The following is a 23,064-nucleotide window of genomic DNA, read 5'->3' on the forward strand; positions in this document are numbered from 1 at the left end:
CGAAGCAAATCCGAAGCCTGTACTTCCCATCATTCCCATGGTGGTTGAAGCAACGTTTATAGAACCAGGTCAGTTGCAAAACTGAGCGATGTTGCGCGGCGCCGCCGCCATCAGCGACAGATGTGGCGCTGCTGTCGCAACAGGATTCACTCACTCCGCTCTCTTCAGCCGGCGTTGCGGTGCGTCGCGTCAGTATCCGTGGAGGCTGCTTTCTGCGCGAACACCTTGGCGTTCTCTGTTGTGCTTCGGATATGCTGCGTGTCTTCACCATGCCGACATATTGTGTTCCAAGACACCACATTTCTTTTGTGCCTACCGTTACCAACTCTTCAATGAAGGGAGTCGGGACGGGGGGGGGGGGGGGCATTTTCTATTGTTTTGGCCTCTTCAGCTGGCTACGTTCTGCTCGCAGCACTTCCTCTTGCTGGAGAATGTACCCATAAAAGTTGCCGCGTTTCGCACAGAAGTTCAGACAACGTAACTGAAGCCCTTCGCAGCCACCGCTAGCCACTGCAACATTGCTTCGTGCGTGCTATTCGCGAGAACTTTGTGTTCAGGATAGGGGTGTGCGAATATCAAATTTTTCGAATACGAATCGAATACGAATATCCACCTTCGAATATCAAATCGAATATCGAATATCAAAGGAACAATGCCTCCACAGTAACAATATTTTATTTAACATGTAGCTATTTGAAAAAAAAAAGAAAACATTAACAGCCTGACTGGCAACATAACATACACTGCTATCTCCAGAACACAATGTCCAGGCTAGCACAATGCACATCACAACACAAGCAAATATCACGGCACAATGCAAGTAATGACTAGATATTATCATGAAGAAATATGAGTTGCTCCACATGATCAGGCAGCAGGCGCTCCCTTCTAACAGAGACAACCCCCCCCCCCCTGCCACTGAAAAGGCATGCTCGCTTGGAACATGGGGCAAAGCTTTGCCAGACTGGGGTATCTGAAGGTGCCTACAGTCCGCCACCAGTCACATGGGTCACTGTCTTTCCTCAGAAGTGATCCCGCATAGTGAACGAGTGGTAGTGCGGCACGTTACGGCCGCATAATATTGAAAATGTACGGTTACATGATCGCCAACAGCGCTGCACGTCGGAGATGCACCAGCAATAAATCATAGGTATTGGGGCGCTCGTCGCAGGCAGATATCGTGCCTCCGTGTACTTACGATGTTTATCGCTGCTCTCGGCAACGTTTTTAGCTATACGAACGCAGCAGAAATGTGGAAGACGAGTTATTTTATGCATGATAATCGAATCGCATATTGGAATTTTTCGAATATTCGAAGTTATCGAATATTCGAAACTTCTCCGATACAGGATTTTCGAATCGAATACGAATATTTCTAATGTAATATTCGACGAATATTCGAAGGTTTCGAATATTCGCACACCCCTAGTTCAGGAGCGTGACGCGCGTTGTCTGGCGTGCGTTGGATCACATAAAAAGTTCTAACTGGACGGTACGGAATAAATCCGGGACATATAACTGTCCCAAGGACGGCTCGCAACGCTGCATGAAAAGTCGCGACAGTCCTGAGAAATACAGGACCGTTGATAGCGAGCGACGTGGGATCGCGTCATTCCTCGTAAGGACAAGAAACTGTCCGACATATCACTTTTATGTGATATGCACTTTCATGAGGAAGACATTCTGAAGACTTTCACTCACATGGTCAACGATAAGAATTAAGGTTGAAATCGCCAGCGGAAAGGAGCCTCGTCGAAGACTGCGTCCCAAAAATATTCCCGAACTTGCCTTGATTTGAGTGATTCTAAAAATTATGCTGTAAATAATTTTTTAGAGTTAATTAGAGCTGTCTTGATAAGATTTAATGCCTGAGACTGTAAATAAGTTGTGCCGTTTGTGTGCATCCCACCATACATGCAATATCTGAAAAATTGTTTCTCTGCGTTGCGTGCGAAATATAAATACAATTTTTCTTTCTGTAGCAGGACTGAAATTGTGGCGTGCAGTACACACACGGCGATTTTACCACTCAGTAATTACAAGTAACGACAGCCGCGGTACAGAGTGAAAACTCCTCACTTGAAAAAAGTGAAAGTGAAGAATTATCGAAAAAAAAATAGCGCGAAAAACTACGGAGCACCAGAAAAAGGATTACACAAACAACAGGGCTGACTTACAACAAAGATTTATTCATTAACACCACTCAATACTTGCACAGTCCAAAACGAAAAGATATAAATACCAACACGCCCAAGCATCCACTTTAGCTAAACAATTACGCCACGAGAATGCGCCATATAGTTAACTTCTTATAGGGTAATGGACAGACTCGTATGCTATGCTATCAAGCGTCAGTTATCTTGGACAGTCTCGAAAGCCATAGCTTTACTGACTTTGCCTTACCGCTGCTAAATATTACTCAGTTTTACATTGCAGCGGCAGCGCAACCACAAATCTCGATAATATACAGTCGATGAGTGAACAACCGAGCCCTTTCTAAACGGCTGCCCCGGCGTCTTGCCACGCAGACTCCGCGTTTTCGTCTGCTAGCGGAAGCTTGTTGCGCCACCAGCGCCACCAAACCGGAAGCTGTCCCGGCGCCGCGCGACGGGTTGGCTGACGGGGGGAGTTTTGCAACTTACCTGGTTCTATAAACGTTGGGTTGAAGCGCGTCTCAAGGAGCCCGCGTAGACACTAGCGCCAGATTCCCCTCTAGGTATTATTGTAAGAAACTCTATGGGCGTGGACTTGCTCACAACCTGTTGTAGAGAGTAGTTTGTTATAAACTGTTCTGGAACAAAAATTTGTCTGGAGTGACATGACTGACGCCATCTAGCGACTGCACTTTGCCACGGCAACGGTTAACTCTCAGCCCGACATGAGATGGCGCGACTTACCTGTGCCCAGTAGTGCCCAGATGGGAGCGACTAAGGGTGCGTTCCAATACTCACCGTAGACGGCTAAATAGACAGCTAAGTGGACAGCGGCCATCTTAAATCCCATTCCAATTCTCACGTAGCCGGCAAAATAGACAGCTTCGAGAAAGACAAAAACGATGCAGGCTACTTTGCTGTCCAAACAAGATGGCGGCTGAGCGCAATGCTCGCGTAGCTCGGATCTCGCCGGTATGGTCGTCTGTACACCAGTAGGCGCTTTTCCAGGCGCTCAATGTAAGCTACGTTAATTTTTTCATAGGTTTGAACACGAAAGAGGCTAAAGAAAGAACATTTACGTTTGTTTTTCTTAGCTTTCTCTTCTCGACGCTAGGTGGTATCACGTCGCGTAGACGTCTTCTAGACGCGTTCCATTTGTCGGACAACATGGCCTCGATGCTGTCTTCTAAGCTGTCAGCGTAGACTGTCTACGATGCTGTCCAGAATTGGAACACAGCCTAAAAAGCAACCAAAACATGCCCGCGTTGCCAGACCACTTTTTGGTGCTGTCCCTAGGAAATTCCAAGCGAGATGTACCTAGCCTAGTCCCGTGGCTCTACGTGCGTGCGAGACGTTGATCATGCGATTTTACCATGGAAATGCAGGTGGCTTGATTTAATGGACGCACGAATAAATGTGCGTACTTGCTGATTTCTTTGGGAAGGGCCACTTTTTGACTAAGGGGCACGCAGTTCGCAAGGAAGGGGAATCAGTTTCGTTTCAGCTCAATGAGATCACTGCGCAGGCATAGCCGCACAGTACATTAGGTTTCATTTTTGTGTTAACCGTGCTGGCGTATCAAGCGCATTAGTTTACGAAGCTGGCTCTCTATGGACGACGAAGTTTGAGACATGATCGGAACAGCTAGCATTCATATGAGCTGCTGCTTCATATTCATATGAGCTGCTGTTTGGGCCTTGTTTTGTGGTTCCAGAAAAGCCAGCTTTTCCCAAAAGGTGCCTTAGAAAAACGTTTAGCTCCAATATTCCGTGATAGTCGCCGAATAATCAATATTATTTCTTGTTTTAAACAAATGCTTGTGGTGATCGAGCCACCACGCGAGCGAGCGTCACGCCGAAGCCGGCCTCCCTACTTGGAGCACAGTATGTGTGTACTAGGCGCAGCGATGCAGATTGCTTATTTTCTCATCAGATCAGTGGAGTCCCCGGTGCCTACCGAACACATCGTGGTGATGGATCTAGGCCATCCTCAACCGATATATGTAGCATATGCATGCATGGCTTCCATCGCATGCGTGCGGTATCAAGCCGATATATGAAACGCCATTGTGAATAACTTTTTTTTTGCCTAGCTGTTTTTTGTGAAATATTTCTTTCATTGCTGTGCTTTTCACATATCCTATCATAAGTGAAAAGAAGTAGCCGGTGCTATACAGAAACACCAACATCTCCTAAATATCATATAATGAAAAAAAGTATTTGTTTACGCCAGGAAAATCAATGCTCCTCACCACATAATGCTTCGCTGAACCGACCAATGTGTTACGAATGCACACTGTCGGCTAAGTGTAAAACTCGCATACATCGGAATCAAAGGGCATCGCTAAATAGTTCGATATACCCGTAACTAAAAATGCATAAAATGCCTGCCTGAAGCTTAAATATAGTTGGTACATGTCTTGATATATACTGAGTATGTGCAGCTCAATGAAACGAAGACAAGAGAAGACACATAAACGACATAGCCAGTCTATGTCGTTTATGTGTCTTCTCCTGTCTTCGTTTCATTGTGCTGCACATACTCAGTATATATCAATAAATATTCATGCGCCTCGGACTGTCCCTCGAGACAATTGTTCGTTCTAAAGCTGCTGTGAAGCCGTTAAAGTTTTCCCATTACTTCAATATGGTGCGTATTTGGGCCGGTTGGTACATGTTCAACGATACGAGAAACAGCGCGACACACGGGACAGTGAAAGAGACGGACCAAGCGCTGACTCACAACCAAGGTTTTATTCCGTACATGGGGGTATATATAGCACACGCAACATGAAAGGAAGGAGAGGAGAACAGTGACGTGGAACTTTGTTCACGAATTCTATGAAAGCTTCTGAAAAAAATAAAACCATCATCCACTAGACAGATAGGCAATTTCCCTGGTGAGGAGCGCTAACGAAGGCACGCTGACGCACATATCACCTTTTTTGTCAATGCAAAATGCCTCATAAATCTCACGTGCTCGTTGATCCCTGTATCGCCGAAGTATCTTACATTGATCGAACATTGCATGACAGCCGCATACGGAGCTGTGCGCAGCTAGGTGGCTGCCCACAGAACCCCGCATTAGATTGCGATGTTCCCTGAGGCGGTCATTAACACACCGACCAGTTTGGCCGATGTAGCAGCGACCGCATGAGAGGGGGATTTCGTATACCGCGTTATGACAGCATTCAACAAACTTTTTGGCGTGTTTCTTATCATACACGCGAGGCCCTCTGTCTTCTCTCTTCACCTTATTGCACATACCAGAGAACCTATTTTTTGCTGAAAAGACAACTCTGATGCCTGCTTTTTGTGCTACTTTTTTTAAACAATGAGACACCCTATGCAAATACGGAATTACCGCTGTTTTTGAAAGTGGGCTCTTTTCCTGACGACTAATCAGTTTTTTTTGGCTGTTCAGTTTTTTTGGCTGTTTTTTTGTTCAGTTTTTTTGCCGAAGGTCTTCTAGAAGGCTTAAAACAGCCAAAAAAACCACTTTCAAAAACAGCGGTAATTCCGTATTTGCATAGGGTGTCTCATTGTTTAAAAAAGTAGCACAAAAAACAGGCATCAGAGTTGTTTTTTCAGCAAAAAATAGGTTCTCTGGAACGTTATTGGGCCTCCGTGCATGAATAACGAAGGAACCAGCATGCCATGTACTGATAACATTAACGTGACATCACAAAGTGCGCGTCCCCCCATGTTGGTGCTCTAACAGGGCTGTTTCAGCGACGTCAGTGCAAACACTCTGTGCTTCAGAAGTAATTTCGCTCTGCACTTCTCTGAATTCAAGCGAAATGCGGTCAGTCTGAACCAGTACTGCCTCGCTCTTCGCTTTTCATGCTTGACCCGAGTGCCGCTTACCTTCGACTCACGTCTAAACCTGACTAATCATCCCATTTGAAACGCAAAACTGCATTCGAAATTTCGAATGCCCTGCGCCGGCATTAGTAACGCACCCGAAAGCCGCAAAGAGACAAAGCGGAGTTGGCTGTCGGGAATTGCAAGGGAGTTAAAAATTACACCATCTCCCGCTAAAGGGGATCATGAGGCAATGCGAAGCAGCGTTTCGCCATGTCGAGCCCGCGTTTCAGAGGGGGAGTGGAGAGGGGGAGCGGGGGAGTTGAGAGGCGATGTTTAGAGAGGAGGTGTGTGGAGAGGATTTGCGCATGCGCAGTAAGGGTGGTCACGCCGCACACCACCACTGGATTGAACTTCGCCATAAGATGTTTCGCATCTAACAATCTTGCGCAACGGCTTTGCAGTGAAAGGTCAGTGAGGGTACCGCCACGGCTACATGGCAGACGCGGGTCGGTGCCTTGGTTCGTCAGGGGAGTGATGCCTCTTATCTTTTGTACTATTTGATTGATACCTTATCTCCCTGCTGTTTACGTCAATGCCCTGCGGTTTACGTCGAAGCAAGAGCTTGCGATATCTTTTCATTTGCTAGCTTTAATCTTTAAGGGCCAATGGAATGTGAACCCGGCCCGGTTACATGCTATGACAGAATGAACCTATGCACAACAAAGAACTAGGATCTAAGAAGAAAAGTGCAAACGTTGAGATAATACGATAAACGTGGAACCTACAGTGGGTACTGAGTGATCATAGCGGAAGCGAAATGTCTATTAAGTGCGTTATCAATGTCGCTTCGCTTAGAATAAGGGTTCTATGTAGTTCACTGTGTGTTCTGTGTAACGGGCGTGCCTATCCTGCGACCAGTGTCGCAGCAAACGGGCCCTTCCCGGCTCTAGCATGGCGCACTTTTCACTTCGCAAGAATTGATACTATGGTTTCCTTAAAATGTATCAACAAAACAATTTAGCACATGAAAACACATAAATGCTCTTTTGCACCCTTTCTGAAACTTCCGGGATACCTTGTACAGCAGAAATGTATTGCCACAAGATGTGATCACTAATACTGTCTCTGAAGATCAGTCACATATTTGAAGATCCATAATTTACTCGTCGTATGAATGTAAAACTACCATCATTCCTGATAAATACATAGTTCTCGCTTAATAACAACTATTGCTGGGGTTTTATGTGCCAAAACCAGGATATGATTATGAGGCACGCCGTAGTGGAGGGCTCTAGCAATTTAGACAGCTTGGGTTTCTTTAACGTGCACCTAAGTGCACGGGCCTCTAGCATTCTCGTCGCCATCTAAAAGGCGATTACCGCGGCCCGGATCGAACCCGCGACCTTCTTTTCAGCAGCCGAGCAACAGTTCTAACTTGAGCTTAAATTTCAACTATATATCTATTGGTCATTGTTTGAGTGTGTGTCTCATATCCGCATCGAATTGCGTAGAGGCTTCTGTAGTAAACGTTCAGTCTCGGATTGACTGCTCTCCTAGCTACTCATTCCGCAAGCAGGGCTCTCATTTTTGAGGAATTGAAGACCGCTTATCCATACGTCGGAATAGAAGAGCCTGGTCCAAGGGCCACAGTTACTGACCAATCGCAACCTGAAACTTCAGTTCATCGTCTCGGAGGAAACCCTCCGACTTCAACGTGAGCAGCTCAGTCTTGAAGTGCAAGCCAGTAAACGGAAATCCCGATAATAGTTTCTGCATGGGGCGATCCTTATCTTGTTCATCGTGAAGCACCGACACGTTGAACGCTCCCGACACCAGGTGCGATGATTCCAGAAAGCCGCCACACTCGATACTGAGTATCAAACACTCAACTCCACTTCTCTTTCCAGATGAGAAGTAGATTACGAAGTACGTGTCCCGACAGTGGCACTGAGTTACAGCTGCGAACTTGCGACACGGTCCTGGACGGGCCAATAACTCGGAGGCATTTCTGACGGTCACCAGGTACGTCGCGCGTTCCCACTCTCCTCCACGGCGAAGTGAACTGGTCAGTGTCCTGTTCATCACGTGACAAAACGATGGCCCCACCGGCCTGCAAGAAACGGTAGGCGTCCGCTTGCCTGCATGCATTCCCTGACGCACGTCTTCGAAGGAGGCAATGTTCGCGTGGAACAGGACTTCCAACTTGCGAAGGATAACCTTCTTCTCCAGGTTCCAAGGCATGGAGTCTTGAGCGACTGCTCTGTCAGAATCCATACCGCTCTTCTGGAACTGTTCCTGTTTTGATGAGTCACGCTGGTGCTCATCTGACCGTAGACTTTCCAAGAGCGATGACATCGACGACATACCATCAACAAGTCGGGTCAGCTCGTCTCTCAGCGTTCCTTGGAAATCTTCGATTGAGCGGGCGATTTCGAGCATCCGCGTTCCCTGCATCTTCGAGTTTTCCACGAGTTCGTTGACCTGAGACTGCATGGCTGGCAGTTGGTCGTGGTGTGGGTTGATGAGTAGCCTCTTCAGGTCACTCACCGCAGTGTTAAAGTCTTCGCTGGTCAGCGCGTTACCTTGCGAGGCTGGTTGCTCCGTGCTTGCTGAGGCGGTCTCGGCGAGGCAGGCGGTGACGTAGTGTGCCGGTAGGTCTTTGTGCAACACTGTCTCGTCACACCGCAGGCACTCGATCACGTGAAAGCAGCAGTCTTGCTCGAAGTGCAGCAAGACAGCTTCCAAAGGACCCACGAATCCACAGCCCGCGGCTTCATTCCAGCAGTGAGCCTAAAAGAAACAAGACAAAAAAAGTCAGTTTCGCCGCAAGGGCGAAGCAATGAATGCGATAGCAAGAAACTAATGCTATACGAAGTGAGGGTCGCCAATGGATACTCTCAGTTTGAACAGCGCTCCTGTTGCAAAGGCGGCCGAAGCAGCGAAGGAAACTAGCGTGCTTCAAGTGTCGAGCTGTGACACTTGATAGTTCGCGCTCATCTTCTGTTTGTTCGTTTAGCGGTGTCCCTTGAGCTCGAGTGACTTTCGTACGCTCCGTAACATGAGCGCGGACATCACGGTGAAAGCGTGAAACATCCCTCTTCCCCTCACCACGAGAAAACCGCGCGAGCAGACAGCGGAAGGGCAAGGTTCTCCCTGCGCAAATATAAGAAGAAGCGAGCGAGCTCGCCGACGACTTTTAAATGCGCCCGTCGCGCTCCTAGCGCCATCTCGCTGGTAATGAAGAAACGCTTATAAGCGCCTACCGTCTCTGAGTCCGTCCAGCGGTAAAGGGTGTGTATATAATGCTCGCCGTTAGCTACGTGGAGGATCTGCGTCTCGTGGCGTAGTGGTTAGCGCCCCTCGCTGCAGAGAAAGAGGTCCCTGGTTCGATTCCGCGCTTCGGAAGCATTTTTCTGAATTATTTTTCTTTGGGGCTTTTACATATGTACATACTTATACATATACGGTGCATGACGACGGCGACGGCAAAATTCAGCCGAGACTGTCCATATAATTGCTATCGCAATAAAAAAAGATTCAAGGACTTCTCGAAAATATTGTCCCTCATCAACGAAATGTATACGGTGTGCACGTTTTCTCTGCTATTGTCAGCTTATGCGAAATGGCGATCATTACGCGTGCAGTTAATACTCAATGTTAGAGCAGCTAGCGCTTGGGCAGCGGCCAAAAAGGCTTTAATAGAATTGCTCATCGAGTTAACAAACAAAATCTAAGCTAAGTGGGGTGATCAAAAGCGGAGTTCGCAGGCGCCGAATGGCATGTGATCCTGCAACACATGGTAAGTTGAGAGATCTTGGGAGAGGCCTTCGTCCTGCGGTCGACACAGAATAGGCTGATAATGATGAACGGACTCGAGAGTTGAGTAGATACACGGAGAAGAAAGGCAGAAAAAAAAAGCTAAAAGAATCCCAGTTAACTGAGCTTTCATGCTAGGCTCGGTTACAAGCTAAGAGTAAATAATACAAGCTCCACCCACTGCCATCGCCGTCCCATCACGGACGTTCCACCAATTACATCTGCTGATTTCCGTGACGTCAAGCGCTTACAATGCCTGAGATAGTTGGTGTAGCTATAGAGAGACATGTTCGTGTCGCTGGTTTTAAGATGAAAACTGCCACTTTCTGGCAAGTTTTATCAGAGATTCTGACATCATTGCTTAGCCAAAGGTCATATTTTACGTAGGAACGAAGGACCTTTAGTTTACGATATACCTGGTATTTACATTAGTACGGACAAAGTACTTGCGGTGCGAAAGGAAACCTGCTTGCACGACTCTGTTAGGTGATTGACAAGCGCGCCGGGGCTTTGCGGGCGGCGCTTGTATTTATTCTTAGTTTGTAGCCGAGTATAGCGTACAGAATATACAGAAATGTTATCGCACCTTGAGGCGGCTTGCCTTCCTGGTGGGCGTAGGAATCACGTGACATTCGTGATCATCGAAAGGCTCTTGGTCTATGGGACACAACGAGCCGGTCCCTTGACCGGCGCTGCCTTCTAGGCACGGTTGGCACAGTAAGTGTGCGCAGGGAAGCAGCACCGTGCTCGCAGGAATCGTTCCGCACACGCAACACACGTGAGCCTGCGGAACGTCTTCGGCAAACCGGGTGGGCCTCCAGTTGACGCCGCTGACGGCGTGACCGCTCACCCGGTACAGTCTCGTTCGACGATAGTCGGGCATGGTGACGCCGCAAGACACTGTAACGAAAATAAAACAAAAAAAAAAGAAAAATTAGAAATTGGGCTCCAATCCACACTGTGAAGGCGGTTGGCCAACGAAGCTGAGGTATCACCTGATCCGATAGACCAACATGAATGGCTTCTTTTCCTGAGTATGCACGTACCTCCGCTGCTTGCCTTTCCCGGATACAAAGCAGCAATTCAAGAGAGTTGTTTGTTGGGCTTGTTGGTGCTCGGTTGCACTTGAATAAGGCCACTAAAACGTGGAAGTACGGGAAAAAATGAGACGCCGAGACAGTGACACAGCCACGTCTGTGTCACTTTGTATAGTTTCTGCCTTTCAGTTATTTTTATTTCTGTGGCTTTCTTCGAGTGTGACCATGCACCGACAAGCCCAGCTACTCGTATAACCGAGATGACGTTGCCTCAAATAATTGAGCAATGCACAACATAAAATGATTGACAGCAAGACAGATCAGAATAACAGAGAGCTGAGCTAATTGGTAAGTATTCATTCTAAAAGACAGGAAGTGCAAACACGGATACAAGAAAGGAGTCAAGACAACACAAACGCCGACTAAACAACTGCAAAGGTGCACAACGGCGGAAAAGAAAGAAGGCACGAAAACTTATCTGCGCATGCCCAGGAAATCGGCAAACCTATCAATCCGGCACGCGGGGGGGGGGGGGGGCGTCTACGTGAAAGATAAGGCATTTCACTTCTTCTATATGCAATTCAATTGACGGTTGGCTCACGCATGCGCTACCACTGTTATCGATATGCCATACCATGCCTGAATCATTAGACGCGTTCCTTCATTTCTGTGCCGGTACAGAACTGCGCATTCATCGAATTTTGGCGTGCATGCACCTATACTTTCAACAATGTAAAGAAAGATTAGAAGGTGAGCCTCCGTTTAGCGACCTCTTATGTTCCAATAATCTCTCGTTAACACAGCTGATCGTCCGTCCCACGTAGAAGCGGCCGCCGCTAGAAGGAACCCTATATGCCACACCTGTACGACAATCAGTTAATTTGTTGGCGTGTTTTACGAAACGAATGTCGGTCCGCTTCTTGTCTATATTACTCGCTCATTCTCTCTCTGCACAGCGGCACAAACCTCCTACCTTATTAGCAGCCGTAAAAATAACATTAACACCGTATCTACCACCCACTTTCTTTAGCCTGTGAGATATGCAATGAATGTAAGGAATACCTATGACACGTTTTAGGGGCGAAGCTCCTTATAGCGGCACCCGTTCGTCCCTCGTAGCGTAGTATGTAACCAGTCTTACGCTTTGACCTGCAAGGTGGTGCCGGTGGGAGATTTTTCCTGTGCGTTGTTGAACAATAAAAAATTCGCAGCGTTAGCTAAAGCCGACTTCTTCTGTCTCTCATTCCCATTAGCAGCCATTCTTTACCTCCAAGGTAGTGCCTGGTGAGATTTCTCCTGTGCGTGATTAAACAATAAAAATTTTGTTCAAAACGCCGTTGATTGATGAAATAAACCAACGAAAGACGCCAGATGTTTTGTAAAAGCAAAACGAAAGAACGCCATATGTTTCTAAAGCAAAACGAAAAGACGCCAGCTGCTTAACGAAAGACGCCAGATGTTTTCTAAGCAATGGTTTTCTAAACAATGAAAATTCACTGCGTACATGTAAAATTGAAGTGCGCTGCAAGTCGTCATAACTCATCGAACCTTTAGTATAAACGCGCCCGATCTCACGTCGGTGATGATGTACTGGGCAGAATTCACGGAAGATTCACGGTTTACCGATGAACCTCCGCAGCTTCGCCCACTCATCATCATTCACTCCGTGGATATGCTGTGATTTTTTTTTCCTATCGCTTTCTGCAACCATGCTCGGATTCAACAAAATCGACTTCTTTAAACGTTGAGCGACAGTGGTCAGTGCAACGCGAGGATAACCTACGTCTTAAAGACGCGTAACCTGTGCGTTAAAAATGGCACTCATTTTGTGCACACACGATTTGGTGAGGGAAGACTTAATTGAGGCTATACCATGGCTATACCTTTTTTTTTTTACAACCTTAGAATGCTTCATCGAAGAGTTTTAACTGCGGTTTTGAAGGTCTAGGCGAATACTGCCAGCGTATACGTGGCTCTTCTGAAATCTTAAGGAAATGTTTAGAAATTGTATTCCGTTATTCTGAGGCAATTCGATGTATTTGTGTCTTTTGCAATGAAGACAGACTAAGTTCGCTGTCGTTTGACGCATTTCCAGCGTGTTATAAAAAAAGAAAAAGAATGCGGCTAAAACAGCAACACCACGGAACAGTAAGAACGCTGAAGTCTAGCGTTCTTATTATTCTTTGGTCATATTTAGCTTTGTTTTTTTTTGCCTGACATTAACTTGTGTTCTACTTCGGGCGTCTCAGTCACAACGAGACGTCCTGGGCCACTTAATTATCATAATTGGGGTTTGACGTCTCAAAACCAGGATATGATTATGAGGGACGCCGTAGTGGAGGGCTCCGGAAATTTCAACCACCAGAAGTTCTTTAACCTGCACCTATATCTATGCACACGGGCCGCTAACATTCTGCCGTCATCGAAATGCGGCCTCCGCGGCCAGGGTTCTATCCCGTGACCTTCAGGTCTGCAAGTTCCTTCAGATTTCTTTTCGAACAGCACTAATGTTGCAGACGGTACGAACGTCACTAACTCGAAAACGTAAGCGCCGAATATAATTGGCGCGCTCAGTCATGAAGACCGTTCCTTTCGAGTTGTCTTCAACGTTAGCTTTATTACTACCCCGCCACGGTGGTCTAGCGGTTATGGCGCTCGACTGCTGACCCGAAGGTCCCGGGATCGAATCCCGGCCACGGCGGCTGCATTTTCGATGGAGGCGAATATGTTTGAGGCCCGTGTACTTAGGTTTAGGTGCACGTTAAAGAAGCCCAGGTGGTCAAAATTTCCGGAGCCCTCCGCTACGGCGTCTCTCATAATCATATCGTGGTTTTGGGACGTTAAACCCCAGATATTATTATATTAGCTTTACTACTGTATAGTTACGCGCTACGTATTATGTGCAGTAAACTACGTAGCACGTAGTTCAATACATGTTAACTACGCTACGTATTACGTAGTGCGAAAATATGTAGTAGTAAAGCTAACGTTCATGACAACTCGAAAGGAACGGTCTTCAAGAATTAACGTGACAATTATTCTGAGCGCTTCCGTTTTTACTTACGTAGTGCTTACGGAGCGCTCACGCAGTTTACTACGTAGTAGTTTCGCGCTAAGTACTACGAAGTTTCGCGCTGCAAGGCACTTGTACACGCGCAGAGAGGCACTAAGACACCGTTAGCACTGCTCGCGCAGCGAAGACTTAGCAGAGGATGATGGATATTAAGGAAAAGCGCCGTACTACGTACCGTCCTACGACTGTCAGCAGTTGTTTGTGGTTATGTAGTGGAAGAGACGCTTATTTCTGCAGCCCAGTCGGGAGCACGGCGCAGCGTCAACTGTCAGCAGCAAAGTATAGGTGCTTTCAAGCTCCGCGGAGGCCCTCTCTCCACGGCGCGATACGCGTCAGTCACGTTGTAATCGCAAGCACACGAGATATAAGAACCGCCGCTGCCGAGGCGAACGAGGGCGACGCCCCCGCGTGTCTGCGGCGCACATCGATCGGCGGCGTACTATAAAAGCACGCCAGTTGTGAAACTCCGTTACAACACCCGGGCATTTCCACTGACAAGCGTGGGGAGGTTAGCAGACCGATGCGCCACCTGGGAGCGCTGACACAAAGCACGCTGCATTGCCAGTAATTGCTGTGATTCCAGAAGTTACTGCGGCTATAGTATTGGAGACATGGGCGTACCCAGACTTCTTTTTTTTTTTTTTTTTTTGGTCAGGGAGAGTTCCACCACTCTTAGTGTATGTTCGTGCGTGCGTTTGTATGTGTGCGTATATATATACACACGAAAAACTGAAAAATTTTTGAGAAAAAAATTTCGGAGTCAGTGTTAGAAGTACTTTTAGGAAAGGCCGACGAGTTTTGTGCCCGTATGTAAGCTGGGGTGCTATTCTGGGCACCGTCGAATTCCGCCATATTGTCAAAATTTGTAATCTCGGCGTTTTAGGCCAATCAGGGAGGCCATAGCGGCTCTCTTGGCCAATCAAAGTTGACCAATGGCGGTATTTGACAGTGTACAGAATAGCACCCCCGCAGAAAGCAAACCGCGAACTTATACACACTTGCCGCTTCATCAAGCTATCGAGCTGGTGCAGCGAAGCCCCATAGCTTGTTTCTTTGCCGGTAGGTAGCGCTACAGTCAGTTAATTCCGCGATCCTGGCCGCTGCTGTGTTTGGATTTTGATACGAGGTGCCTGTCAGGAGTTTCGCAACTATAGAGTGACGGAAGAACTCCGACTTCAAGGCTATTGCGCGAAGACGCGCAATCCCCTATGCAATTTCTGCTTGCCAGCGCCGCTTTATCTTCTGGCGGCTTTCGCGTGCCTAGCCGTAAACTTTGCATAGCGGCGGAGACTTGTAACGGCGGCGTCGCTGTCTCGGAGGCCATGCACGGCGCGGGCGTATTTACGTCGCGTCAGGTTTGGCGCGCGTGGCGTTGCACGACCGCTGGTGAAGGTCGCGTCCGATAGAACGACGCGCGCCCGTCGGCGTCGTCTGCAACAGCTTCAGGAAGCTCGCGGGCTCGGCAGATTAGGACACTACAAAGAGATAAACTTGAAAGCGTGGTGTATATTGAAGCCCGGCAGCGTCGCAGTATAGGTTTAAAAGTGGAACATATACGGATGCATACGGTGCGGCCGCGACACGTTTACGATATCTGTTGCTCAGTCACTTTAGTGCAGTTATTAAAGTCACGGGCCCCATCACTGAAGTCAGTTCCATATAAAAATTCAGGAACCCTTGCCATAGGCGTGCGCAGGATTTCCTTCAGCGGGGGCGAAAGTTTATCGCAGCGCCCCCCCCCCCCCCCTCTCTATTAACTCTATGTGTGCGGCAGACTTTGCCCCCCCCCCCCTTCCACTTCGGTGACTAGGGAGAGCCCCCCCCCCCCCCCTTCGCACGCCTATGGCCCTTGCGCTATCGGGTAACTGGTGCAAGCGAAGTTTGCGTCCGCGTGTCTGACGTACTTCTTTCTTTCTTTCTTTCTTTCTTTCTTTCTTTCTTTCTTTCTTTCTTTCTTTCTTTCTTTCTTTCTTTCTTTCTTTCTTTCTTTCTTTCTTTCTTTCGCATTCCACAACGCTCACCCTGAACTTTTTCCTTCCTCCGTGCCGGGAATCGGACCTTCATCCACGCGCTTAGCAACGCAACACTTCGGTCGCTACAGGCAACAACGATGGTCATGCGTTCATATGCAGGCAACAATGAAGCGTGACAACGAGGAATGACAGGTGACCTCGATAAAAGATCAGATTGCCGTATCAAAAACGGCTGATCGCCGACAACCCCGCGATCGAGATATGGCCAGTCATTGGAAAAGGGCGAAATGCGCGTGTGACCGGCGCGCATTCGAGGGCCGCGTTTCTGCACGCTCGCCGGCGCCGTGTTTTTCGCGTACGACGCCACCACCGAAATCTGCGAATTATAACAAGCTGCGCTTAAAACTGCGAACCGTCTTGCCGACTCCTCGCTGCGACAAAAATCTGGAGGTGTATTAAACGAAATAACTCCTCTTTTACGCCTATACCTTAAGAACTGCCTGCAAATGGGTATAGCTGTGGATGTTGTCGTTGGCTCCGAATCGCAAGCAGCGCAAAGTTCCGCGCCTGACGAACACTGCATGTGCCACGACTGAGCAGAGCTGCCCATTCAATACCATTGAAGTGCAGTACTCACGGATGGAAACGGAACAATTCAGGGCTAAGTAACGCACATATTTTCGTTTCCGCCGTCTTCAGTTCGGGTCATATCGGCGTAATTTCGTCTCGAACGCGTACATCAAGCCAACATGTTATCTCAAGGAACCACATTCATCGCGACATGACGTGGTTATCTCGAGCACTTGCCCATACCAGTGGTTATACGAAAAAGTTCGATGTCGCGTTTCAGCCCGTGAGCACTCTGCATGCTTACTAAGAGCGTTCTCGGTCATTTGAAGGCATTTCTTTTGTTTGGTTAACTTGCTAAAATAACAGGAGGAAACAAGTCTGTAACGCGCTTGTCGCTCAATTTCTTTGGTCATAGGGTAAAGGTTAAACAAAAGTGGAACAATTTAATTATTTTTATTTATTTATTTATTTACTTATTTATTCATTTATGCACCTAAAGGTCCGAGGGCATTATACAAGGGGTGGGGGGTCAGCGACCCTATTCTCCGCAGCGCGTGGCGCTAACCACTACGCCCCAAAGCGCAGATCCTTTAGGTAGCTAACGGCGAACGTTATATACACACCCTTTACCGCTGGCAGGACTCAGAGACGGCAGGCGCTTATAAGCGTTTCTTCATTACCAGCGAGATGGCGCGAGGAGCGCAACGGGCGCATTCAAAAGTCGTCGGCGAACTCGCTCGCTTCTAATATCTGCGCAGGGAGAACCTTGCCCTTCCGCTGTCTGCTCGCGCGGTAGTTGCTGCCGGAGGGGGGCAAATGTTTTTGCAGCGTAGGAGCGCGTCCACCACGGGCCGCTTTTCTTGCTATCGCATTCATTGCTTCGGCCTTGCGGCGAAAGTGTGACATTTTTATTATCAGAATGTTTTATTATTCTACTCAGCTCTGGTTCGTGGGAAGAAAAAGCACCGAAAAGTTTCAATTCTTGCGAAAATTGGGGTTAGAGAATGAGAGTTGTGGCGCCGAGTGGGTCTGCTTATCAACGAAGATGCGTATGTTGCGCTGCCTAAGGCTACCCTATGTCTTTGTGCGGTTGTCATGCGTTTGCTGATTGTAGGCCTACCAGATGCACCTGTGTTTACACCGCGAGTTAAATTTCCGAACAAGAGGGAATCTTGCTGGCAGTAGGGAAAAACGAAAATTCTCGTCCAGTTGTTGCTCTTTGTGCATAGGGAAGATAACGGAGTGTTTGAAAATATTCCGCACCTCCCATATTTTCCGCCTCACGGACGTCTCTGGTGTTTCAAGGAATGCGGTGATAGCGCGCTCTCTCTTACAGCGCTTTCAAAACTGAAGCGTCCATCAGGACTTTGTTCTTCCCGGCTTCACCCTGTTATATACGCTCGCGCTGTACAAAATTCTCAACACGAGGTTTATATCCCCGAATTTAGATACCATTTTAGGTCACTATAATCTTTCTAATACTTTCGAGCAATGGGAGGCGCATCTCCCCAGCTCTGACCCGGATGTGCATGCTGCGATCCTGGGTCATGTCAGGTAGGCAGCAGCAGCCAGTGGAGCCCCGGCCATGGTGCCCCACCCATCTAGCTCATGACCCCTTATCCCAAACCCTCATGAATAAAGTTCTCTCTCACTCTTTCTCAACACCAGGTGACATCAGTTAATCACGGAGCCGAGCGAGTCGACAAGGTAGTAATAATAATATCTCAGGTTTAACGTCCCAAAACCACGATATGATTATGAGAGACGCCGTAGTGGAGGGTTCCGGAAATTTCGACCACCTGGGGTTCTTTAACGTGCACCTAAATCTAAGTACACGCACCTCAAACATTTTCGCCTCCATAGAAAATGCAGCCGCCGCGGTCGGAATTCGATCCCGCGACCTTCGGGTCAGCAGTCGAGCGCCATAACCACTAGACCACCGTGGCGCGGCGAGTCGACAAGGAAGAACGGGCATGCGACTACGTGGCAATGCGCGGAAGCGCATTGCCACGTAGTCACGTAGGTACCCTTCCTACGTGGACCAATCTAAGGACTGCACTCCAGTGACGTTAGGGAATGCGGCGAAAAGGCGGGAAACTCCGCGAATGAATGGCGCACTAGATCGTTGTGGTTTTGCAGACGTTGGTTAGGGGATTCTTTCGATGCTGCCCTTTAAAAAACTCGGTAGCTTTGAACCGTACCCTCGCAACATTCCTTCTTCCGCAAGCAACGCGATAACAATTCAGCAATTCCAAATGACAGAAAGGGGTGGTTAGGTCACGTTTGGAAACAGCGGTGCGGCCATGAGGCAGCGACAGGGGATGTACGCGATACCGTACGAATAATCACCACATTATCTCTTCTTGCGGTTACGTCAACTCAAGTGCACGTGGTCACCCAGAGAAGATATAAGTTCATTGAAAAGCATAGCCAGTGCGTTCTTGCACCAACGCAGCACTCTCAGTGTTCACGTCTGAAAGGAAGGCTCACACCACCATGGAAGATCTCGAAGAGGTGCACAGTTTTCGCGACCACGCCGTCGCGGGCGTCAACTGGAGGCCGATGAAGATTTTCGACAAATTGCCGCGTTTGCGCGTGTGCGACCTGTGCCGCATGATTCCGAAGCGGATACAGCTGTTGCCATGTAGGCACATCCTGTGCGAGGCGTGCCACGCAGCCAGTTCCCAAGACAGCGGTGATGGCCTGTGTCCCTTGGATCGAAAGCCGTTCGTAGGCGCGGAATGCATCGGTATCAGCTTCCCCGTCGAGAAAGCGAGCGTCTTGAAGGTGAGAAACCAAGTGCATTGCACATGCAGGGTGTTCTGTTCGGTGGCCACCCGAGCATTTGTTTTATGTGCGTAGTAGTTTAGGGGCCAGGCTTGTCGTCCATTCAGTCTGATAACGCACAGTCACGCAGTGGTCAATAGTCCTAAAGCAAGGCTAACGATGCTCAAAAGCAGTGCAAAATAAGCTAGCAAGGTCTAAACTAAGCTACACAGATAACCGATAATTAATGGCAATAACTTACCTGAAATCGCGAAAAAGTCTTATGAAACATCCGCCTGATACACGCGCAACGCAAGAGAAGGCGCCACCACCTCGGCAAGCGCGCGATTGCCAAGGGAATCGCTCGGTTGCCCGTGCTGCGCTCTTCCTCAGGTTTCACTTTAGTGGAGCAGCTTTAAGGGCAGGATTTATAACTGCACCAAGGCCCGCACAAGAACAACGCTGGCGCAGGCTTTTCGTTGCAGCTGTTTGTGGTTAAAAAACTGCACCTAGGCCAGCTGCATAAGTCGACGCGTCGAAGTGGCGGGAAAATTGTGCGCGTAATATAAACTTTCGAATACTTGTACCCGCGGCGCCAGACGTTAACTGCAGCGGCGTCACACGTGGACGTCACCCAGAGCTCCTTTTCTTACCTGCTGCTGCGGGGCATACACCCTAAGAAATTCCAATTCTTTATTTTTTTCCAAAAACACTGCAAACGTTCCCGGAGAATACGCAGTTTTAGAATAGGGTGCGCAAAACTTCGCCTTAGCGCTCGTCGCCACTGCGCATGCGTCATACGCTACACTCTCTTGTACCCACGTTAGGCGACGGAAGTAGCGTACGTACCCAACGAACGCTGTCTTTGCGTACCCTATTCTAAAGCTGCCTAATAACCTGGACTGTTAATGAGGTCCCCTAGGCTTTCCTTGGCTTGTCAGCCGGTTTCATTGGTTGAGTCTAACAAAGAAACGAGCCTCTCGAACAATTCCCCGTCTATCATACTTACAAAGCGATAACCAAAAAAAGCTAGATAAATTGTACATGTTTTTATTTTCCTTTTCATACCAAGGTCTACTGCTGGAACGAGGCGCACGGATGCGTGTTCGTGGGAACCACAAAAGACACTCTGGAACACTACGAGAACGAGTGCACGTATCACATCGTCAACTGTTTACGATGCGGCGATGGCGTCCGGCACAGGGACCTCTGCGCGCATTACGCGTCCGGATGCAGTTCCGGTCTCTCTTCCAAGGGCGCAAACTGCGATTCCTTAAAATCCGCGGCGGCGATCGTCCGAGACGTGAGGGCTTCTGTGGAAAAAATGAACGCGATGCTGATGAATCCGGACCGCGACCAGCTGATGCCCTCAATCCAGACCAGGATGAACCAGCTCGCCTTGCAAATGAGGGAACACGAATCCCGACTCGACGAGCTCACTCTCGAGGTGAGAGCATCCGCGGAGGCCGAGGGGGCCGACGTTGCGGCTGCGAGTTCGTCCAAGATGGCGGACCAGTCGACGTGCCGGAGCGAGACGATGGAGGAGCAGGCAAGCAGCATGACGTCGCTGGAACTGCAGAGCCCGGAAATGTGGAACACGTGTATATCGCAGTTCTTCTACGCTAAATTGCCGCGGGACGTTCTGAAAGCCATGCGACGAACTTCCCCTCAGGAGGATTATCCGCAACACGCCGTTTTAAAGCGCCGGTCGCAGGACGTGAAGTGTATTCTGTATTTGGCCGAGCCTATGTCGACGACGCGCAGTTGGATGGAAGTTCACGGGTCCGTGAGGTACCTCCTGCACCTGAGGAACATCGACACTGATCCACCGACGGATGCAGAGAACATAATTTGCGCTCAGGTTACCGTGTTGCACACGAGCGACGCTTATTTTACCGTTGAAGTCTCCATGAACTGCCTGGTGCTCTTCGTGCGGACCGAGTTTCGCGGCATGCGGGGGAGCTTGCAGTGCTCGGGGCCTTTTCTTAGGGTGAAGGTGTACGACGGGGATGTGCGCAACGGTGAATACCTGCCTGCGTATCTAGAGCCCTGTCCCCGTAAGCGCGGCAGAGACCCGTTGGTGCACTTCCACCGTACCAGCTCAGTACAAGTCGATTACCTGCAAAGGAAAGGTTTCCTTCGTGACCGAAAGATGGAATTCGAGATCGAGCTTTCGCGCACCGAAACTGAGCATTCGCAACTCTAGAGCGTCTAGCCCCAATGCTCACACTTGCTGAGCTTTTATTCTTCACTGTGTGCCCCTTTAACTAATGACGCGTGCGTTTTGCATGATTTTATCGAAGTGTTGACGGCAGTTCAATAAAGCAGCGGCTGCGAAAGTTCTTGTGCCTCAATTTTCGTGCCTGTTGGGTGTTTTTTTTTTTTGTGCTGGTTTAGTGAATAAGAGCGGATAGTTACGAAGTTTTATGTGTTCGTTCAGTTTAATTGTTTCGCGGATACGAGAGGACTCCACTCGTAGTTTCTGACACTGACGCCTCATCCTCAATACTTATCCATCTATATAAATGCATAGCGTTTGCCAGAAATGTTGAAGGTAGGGCGCTTTCGGGACGTGATATTGTACACTTCTCTGCAGTTAAGGTGACCTGACAATGCGTCGATGTTAGGGTGCCTTGACGCCCGTGCGCTCCGCTGAGGGTGAGGACATCTGCGTCGTCTGCTATGATGGCCGCCATTTCGCATCCCGCCGCAGCTAGGCAGCATGCGAAACGCGCTACAGAGCGCGCTTTCGGTGCATGGATACGTCCGGAAATAAGTGGACGCTAGCGAGGTTTTTCTTCCTTTTTTTAAGCTTGGGCACCTCTTAGTGTTGATGTTACCTAAATGCTTGTTTAGAACGCATGAATAATGAGAACCAACAGACAATAATGCCAAGAAAAGTATAGCAGATGTTATTTATTGTAATTAGAATATGAATGTGAAGAAAGTAAAGTGGACGAAAAGATAACTTGCCTCCGGCAGGGATCGAACCTGCGACCTTCGAATAACTCGTTCGATGCTCTACCAGTGAGCTATGGCGGTGGCCATACTCCGTCCACTTTATAGGGTATATATGTGCATCTAAACCTATGTAATTTGTGTAGGCTGACAGCCTGTGCATGTGCTATGCGCTGGGGGTAGACATAGTCTTCGTTGTGTTGAAAACGAATCGTCTTCCTAACGCTGGAAACGACAGAGTTAAGTCTAAAAGCTTCGCTTAATTTCCTCGTAAAGTCTGCATTCCAAATGCACAAAGAATCGTTTAAAGTATTTATATGCATGTCAGCAGCAGCAGTACATGAATCTCAGCACAGACGTTTTAGTGTTGCGAAGCTACCTGAGCGCGCTTATGATGGCTTATTTTGCTAAGTTTACGAACAATTTACGCGTTCATTATAAATGGCATCATACGTATTGTACACAGGCAAAAGGGCCGAGGGCCAGTATAGTGGAAATATTTGGCTGAGATGAAACGTGAGCTTCTTTACCATTATTACTTCTGACATTTTTTCCTCGCAATCTGTGGCCACATTCGTATCGGCACTCGAGTTGCACCTCGAGTCCTTATCAGAACGGTGGATACGTTGTTCTAAAGGATGCCATAAAGCTTTGCACACGCGCAGTACCTGTGCAGTTTTCTTTTTTCTTTATCATCTGCAGTTTCTGTTTCTCTGTCTGCAGCCTATTTTTTTGGCATGCCCAATAGCACGCACATATTATCGAGTGCTTCCAATACTGTTTTGTCTTTTGTGTGGCGGATACACGACGTCATTTATTTGTATTTTATTAATAAAAATTCAGAATTTTGCGCAAGGGCGAAGCAATGAATGCGATAGCAACAAATTGGAATGTAACGCGGAGAACGGAAAG

The 23,064-nt window shown here is 48.2% G+C and overlaps 2 protein-coding genes across 5 annotated transcripts in view; one reads left to right on the forward strand and one right to left on the reverse strand.

Moving 5' to 3' along the window:
* The window catches only part of LOC119407278 (uncharacterized), a 310,646-nt gene that overhangs the window by 254,774 nt on the left and 32,808 nt on the right, over positions 1 to 23,064 (forward strand). Inside the window, exons 1-2 of one of the 4 annotated variants that reach the window (XM_037674172.2) lie at positions 18,796 to 19,215; positions 20,267 to 21,055. The exons of 1 other annotated variant lie outside the window; for it this stretch is intronic. In XM_037674172.2, the coding sequence (XP_037530100.2) occupies positions 18,925 to 19,215; positions 20,267 to 21,055 (1,080 nt within the window). In that variant the 5' untranslated portion in view covers positions 18,796 to 18,924. Of the gene's footprint in view, positions 1 to 18,795; positions 19,216 to 20,266; positions 21,549 to 23,064 lie in introns of those variants that run through there. 2 more of the 4 variants (XM_037674170.2, XM_037674173.2) reach the window with 2 other exon arrangements.
* On the reverse strand, positions 4,924 to 10,670 carry LOC119407276 (uncharacterized). The gene is made up of 2 exons (XM_037674165.2): positions 10,362 to 10,670; positions 4,924 to 8,749 (listed from the first exon to the last, which is right to left on the reverse strand). Exons 1-2 carry the CDS (start codon positions 10,656 to 10,658, stop codon positions 7,610 to 7,612), a joined length of 1,437 nt encoding a protein of 478 aa, XP_037530093.1. The 5' UTR covers positions 10,659 to 10,670; the 3' UTR covers positions 4,924 to 7,609.

The sequence above is a fragment of the Rhipicephalus sanguineus genome, chromosome 10 (genome assembly GCF_013339695.2).
Source record: "Rhipicephalus sanguineus isolate Rsan-2018 chromosome 10, BIME_Rsan_1.4, whole genome shotgun sequence".
In the NCBI taxonomy this organism is placed as follows: domain Eukaryota; kingdom Metazoa; phylum Arthropoda; class Arachnida; order Ixodida; family Ixodidae; genus Rhipicephalus; species Rhipicephalus sanguineus.